Here is a 6000-nt window from a genome sequence, read left to right on the forward strand (position 1 = left end):
TGAAACCACTAAGACACAATGGCCACAATCAAAGCATAATTCAATTTGAAGTGTTTGGTAATTATGATGAAGCATGGGTTTCAATTCATATTATTTATATGCCCATGAAGGTGGTAATTTTTTTCACTTTGCTAATGTAACTGTCATGTGCGCGTGTGTAAGTTTGTTGAAAATTGCAGGTTGGGCCTCCCGCAGATCAACAACATGTACATCCCTGTTAGAATGATGTGAAAGGCCCATCTGAATTGGCATATTTCCCTAAAGAAGGCCGGTATCATCTAGAATTGAGCCAAAAAAGGATGACAGTAGGGTGAAAATGTGAGTCAAGTCAAGCTTGGAGGTGTGTGGTCCCAGATTTCAGATAGACATCCTGGATTCTTAACATATATAAGCTTGTGAGTTGCTTTTGTGTTTTTTTTTTCCAATGTCTCCATGCACATGCATGGGAGTTTTTTTCCACTTTGCCAATGTCACCTTTGTGTACGCGTGTACATTAGGGTGACAGATCACTGGAGGCGCCTTTCACAGCTATATTCACCAGGGGAGATATGTTCCCACTCCCCAGGGAGTGCCAGAGCTGAATTTTATGTGAGTTTTGGTCGGATGTGGGCCTGATGTGGATTAGTAACTCATCCCTAAATGAATTGTAAAGTGGATGGAGAAGTGATTCAAAAGTCAGTCAGAATTGATTTGGGACTCAACACAATGTTGCATAGAATTTTCTTGTTTTCTAGGTACAACTGTAGGAAAAAATATGATGAAATGATATTTCATCCAAATCCAACTCATCAATTGCTGCTGTTTACTGATTTTGAAGGATAGCAAAGCAAAATTGGCATTCTCAAATGTAATTCCTCTGAAAAAATTGGTTTCTTGTAATTCACATAATATGCCCTCATGTACAAAATTAAAGTAAAATTCAACTTGGTACTATTGGGTTTAAAATTTTGGAATGTGGTAATGTTGCAGTAAAATTAGTGAAACCCATTTTCTTGGAAATGCAGGAATTAATTTGAATTTGGCTAAAAAAAATGGTGAAAAACCTTTTTAATAGGGTGAAAGTCTGAGTTAAGTCAAGGTTGGACTGCGGTGCCACTCCAGTTTGGCCAGATATCCTTGCCTCCTCACAAAAATGATCTGGTGAATTTTGCTTTTTTTAGCTTTTCAAAATTCACATGTGCACGTGCAAGTGAATTTTTTCACACTTTGCTAATAGTCACCCTGATGTACGCGCGTACGTTGATGTGGAAATATCATAGGATGGGCCTTTCACGGCCACATGAAAAGTAAAACCTTTGTATTGAGACACCAATTGTCACCCTGATGTACGCGAGTACATGAGGGGGACAATATCACAGGCTGGGCCTTTCACATCTCCATGAAAAGGAAACCCTGGTCATGGAGCCAAGAAAGGCCTATATTCTGGATGAGTTCTGGATGATTTCTTGGCAATTTATGGTTTATTTTAGGATGATTTACAACCTATTTCCACAGCTGACTCTGGAAAAAAGTTACGGTAGGTCACTCCCTGGGGAGTGGGAAAATATCTCCCCTGGTGATTACAAGTAAAAACTGGTCAGAAAGCCATGAAAGCCCCCGCAGGTCACATTTACGTTGTTTGGAACCCCTTTGACATAGACAAATTGATCAACAGAAATTCAGCATGAATGAGTAATAGTTGGGCATTGATTAACTATGATTTCATGACAGATTGTAATTAAGTTATACTTAGAAAATGAAATGGTTCTATAGAACATTGCACAAGGTCCTGTGATAATTCTGCATCACTTCTGACACACTTCCCATTGACTTCTGAAGAATTTATCAATCATTTCCTAATCCACATCTGACTCACATCAGACCCAGAACAAAATAAAATTAGACTCTGGCACTCTCTGGAGAGTGCCTTAAAGTCTCCCCTGGTGAGTACACACTTGTCAGAAAACTATTAAACCTCCAGCTGCCCACTGTGGTATGCCAAATCTGTTTCAAGTATCAAATTACATAGAGTCATGGTATAATGCATGAGAAGGAGGCATATTCTTGGATTTATTATTGCATAATTGGATTCTACAGGTCATTTAACCCCTAGTCACTCACTTGGACCACTAGGCTAGCTCCACTTAATCAAAGTTTATATGTATTTTGATAAATTATAATTACATACTATGGAATTTATATTGTTAGTACATAGTATAGTGTCAGGTTGTGGTTCTGCTACTCCTAGCTTTATCATACCTGCTGGTTTCACCCATTCATGACATGTCATTTACAGGTCTTACCCTCAATTAGGGATCTTCATGTAACACCAGTGGATGTTCATTCACCCACCTGCAGCCATTCATATCCAAGCATCCTTAGTGTTGAGAGTAACTTGGGTGACACAAGATCTAAGAGAGATGACAAGAATTCATGGACATGGTCCAGCACATTGAGTCAAGGTGTAATTATCATTCAGTGAGGATTGCAGTGAGGGAAACAACTAGACTATATACATGCACAATATAGACTGATTTGTGGGTGTATAGATTAGAAGCATAATGCATAGTGAGATGCTAATACACTATCTCAACACACCCCCTTGCTGATAAATCTATACATAACAGTTCCTACTTGTCCAACCTTCACATAACCAGATCTTGAATGGCTTGGTTAGGTCAAAGGGGTTGGTCAGGACAAGCAGATGTCAGTATAAGCATCCAAACTGAGAAAGGCAAGAAAGTTGTTAAACCAAGGTAGAGATCCATCCTCCACATGGTGCAGGGAAAAGCCACAACAGCCAATGTACAACCTAGCAAAGGGGTAGGAATTACCTATAAGGCTAGACCGGAGCTGTCATTGCCAGAACGGAGGTTGCCTTTTTCTAATAGTCAAATTTTGGTGTTACTATCAGAACAACAAGCAAAAAAAATAGACCGGTCACCTGGGGGAATGAAATCTGAAAAATTTATGCAGTAAACCAGAACTTCAGCAAGCGGTTACATCTGCTTATTTGAGAAAGAAGGGAAAAAAATAAAAAACAAGATCAATGTTTTATTGGGTGGCTTGAGGTTGTAGGCGGTTGATCAAGTCTTTAGACGGACGATTGGGTCTGTAGAAGGTCAATTGAGGCAGAGGATGAATGATTAAAGCTGCGACGGTTGCTGAGGGCTACCTTGGGTCTGTAGAGGCCACCGGGGGTCGCTGGAGGCCAACAATGGTCGTTGGAGGCCAACAATGGTTGTTGGAGGCCATCAAAGGTTACTGGAGGCCACTGAGGGTCGCTGTAGGCCATGCATCAATGGTTGTTCGAGGCCGCCAAGGATCTCTGAAGCTTGAACAGGTCTGTAGAAAGTTCATCGGCGTGGAAGAGCGTTGATCGACGATGGAGGGACATCCCTGCGAGAGACAACGAGATCCAACAATCCTGGGAAGCCGTGAAAGGTCCCAGCATGCAGCAACAAGTCCTGACTTCGGCAACAAGTTGTTGAACAATCCAACCAGTCCCGGCAAGCAACAAGTCCGTGAGCAACAACAAGTCCGCAAGCAACAACAATTCCCGAGGAGTCTGAAGCCAAGTAGTGCCGCATACAGGGGGAAGGACGGGGTTTGGAAAGAAAAAAAAATCCGGAAGAATGAGTGATACCAGTGGAAATGAGTGTGCAAAAAACAAAAATTTAAAGGTGTGACAGGTGGAGCACATGGGTCTTATAACCTGTTGAGAGTAACTTGGGTGACACAAGATCTAAGAGAGATGACAAGATGTCATGGACATGGTCCAGCACATTGAGTCAAGGTGTAATTATCATTCAGTGAGGATTGCAGTGAGGGAAACAACTAGACTACACCCGGGGAGTCCATCCACGGGGAAATCACGCAGAATCCACGAGGACTCCACTTGGTAGCCGCGCGCGAGGTCGGACCAGCGGCTGGAGGTCCAGGGAATCACGGGGTCACCACCGGGAGGATCACCCGTGGATTCCACAGCAGCTTTTGGCTCTGCGTGGATTCCCTGTGATCCCAACGTGAAGGTCGGGCCCATGGGTGGATCACGGGTCCTTCAGCCGTGGACTCCCCGTGATACCCACGGGTGGGTCGAGCCCACGGGATGCCATCCTGAGCTGATGACTCGTGCACCATGCGCCTCAGCTTCCCGTGGGGACCACCAACGGTGGTCCTGTGCTCCGGGGAGGTAACCCAGGGGGGGGGGGGGGGGGGCGGAGCGGATCAAATCTGCGGGTAAAATATTGCAGAATGTGGTACCACCAGGGTACCACATGCTGCATTGCATACAAGTGGCCATCAAAGCAAAATCATAAACATAAATATAAAAATGAAACTAATCAAAAAAACAGCAGATTCAGAAGGTGTCTGCGACGACACTTTTGTCTTTGTCCTTGGGGGCCTCCTGGGCTCTGCTCAGCAATGTAGCCTCCACCTCTTCCTCTGAGGGGAGGGATACCGCAACAAAGGCAAACGCGCGACCTGCGGGAGAGAATCCGGAGAGGGGCGGTTTTTTTGCAGTCAGGTCCTGGGTGGCGGTTAGAGGGGAGGGGGAGCAGGATGGACACTGACAGTCTGGAGCTCCACATTGGTGGGATGGATGACTTTCATCGTGCTCGGGTCCAACGGGATCGAGCCGCTAGAGTAAATGAGGCCATTCAAGGTGACAACGGCCTGGGCTATGAGGATCAGACAAGGAGGAGCGCTTTATCAGATAATGTGAATGGGCAAGCAGCCGTCGCCCAGAAAGAGCCTCACAATACGGGCCGATAGCCTCGGAGGCGCCAGGCGTGCCGTTGATGGTAGTCAGCGTAATCAGGGCAGACATTGTGTTCCAAAGTCCCCTGTTGCCCTGGGTCATCAGCATCAACAAGGTGGGCCGGAGTTTTGAACCACAGCGGCTGTCACCAAAATAGCCCTAATGCTCACCATTTGCATCGTCATGCCGTGGATTCCTTGTTAAAGGAAGCGACAAGGAATTCCTGTCAATGTTCTCGTGGGATCCACCACAATCCCACAGGCGGCCGTGAAATCCTTGTCATTCTTGACGTGGAAATCCCAGGCGGGTGGAGACGACGGGGAAAGCCCGTCGTCTCCACGCATTTTCCACGGGAGGGTGGAGACAACGGGGGGAGCAGTGAAATCCACGTGGATTTCACAGAGCTGGTAATCCTGTTGTCTCCACAAACGGGCGGGCCAGGAAGCACCCCTGCCGTGTATATACATGCACAATATAGACTGAGTTGTGGGTGTATAGATTAGAAGCATAATGCATAGTGAGATGCTAATACACTATCTCAACACTTAGTACAGTGGTTAGTACACTTGACATGGGTTCAACTCCCATAGGACACATAATATTTTATGGAGTTTCACATATAGAAGTAGGTACAAGTACATATTCAGGGTGTAGTTTATACAGGCACACACATGTACCCCTGTATTTATTGGTCACATGTTAGATCACACGTTCATCACACGGCTCACTAGCAAAATTCCCCTAACAGAAGAAGAAGCTTCTATCAGCAAAAATGCCTCAGAAGAATCTTCCATAATACATGGATACAGCAGTACAAGTCACAAGGCCCCACTAGCTAAAACCCCTCAATAGAAGTTTCCATGCAGCAAAAATCCCTCACAGGAGAAGTCACACCAGCATAAATCCCTCAACTGGCTTCCCCACCAGCAAAAATCCCTCAAATTTTACCATATGAGGAGCCTGTCCCCCCCCCCCCCCCCCCTCAGTTTTGGCATGCCACTCAGGCAATCCTAACCAGAACACACATCTCACTTAGAGCTTCCGTCACAAATCCTAGTAAATCCAGTAGTGTGATATCAATCAAGTTGCCCATCAACATCTTTCATTGAGAGGATATATAAGTAGTCAAGTAGCAAGCATCACCACCTTGTGCTCTTAACAAGTCAAAGTGACCTTAACCCATTTGTGCTCTTAACTGAAGGTTAAGGAGGAGGGCAAAGACACTTTGAATAGCTCACAATTACCATCAGTTTTCTCTT

The 6000-nt window shown here is 45.0% G+C and overlaps 1 protein-coding gene across 1 annotated transcript; it reads right to left on the reverse strand.

Moving 5' to 3' along the window:
• Positions 1 to 4339: 4339 nt before the first annotated feature.
• Positions 4340 to 4810, reverse strand: PtA15_6A890 (uncharacterized protein; the record flags this gene model as incomplete). Its single annotated transcript, XM_053170642.1, has 3 exons — positions 4340 to 4510; positions 4555 to 4661; positions 4741 to 4810. 3 exons carry the CDS (start codon positions 4808 to 4810, stop codon positions 4340 to 4342), a joined length of 348 nt encoding a protein of 115 aa, XP_053021813.1.
• Positions 4811 to 6000: the final 1190 nt, after the last annotated feature.

This window comes from Puccinia triticina, chromosome 6A (assembly GCF_026914185.1).
Source record: "Puccinia triticina chromosome 6A, complete sequence".
Lineage (NCBI taxonomy): Eukaryota > Fungi > Basidiomycota > Pucciniomycetes > Pucciniales > Pucciniaceae > Puccinia > Puccinia triticina.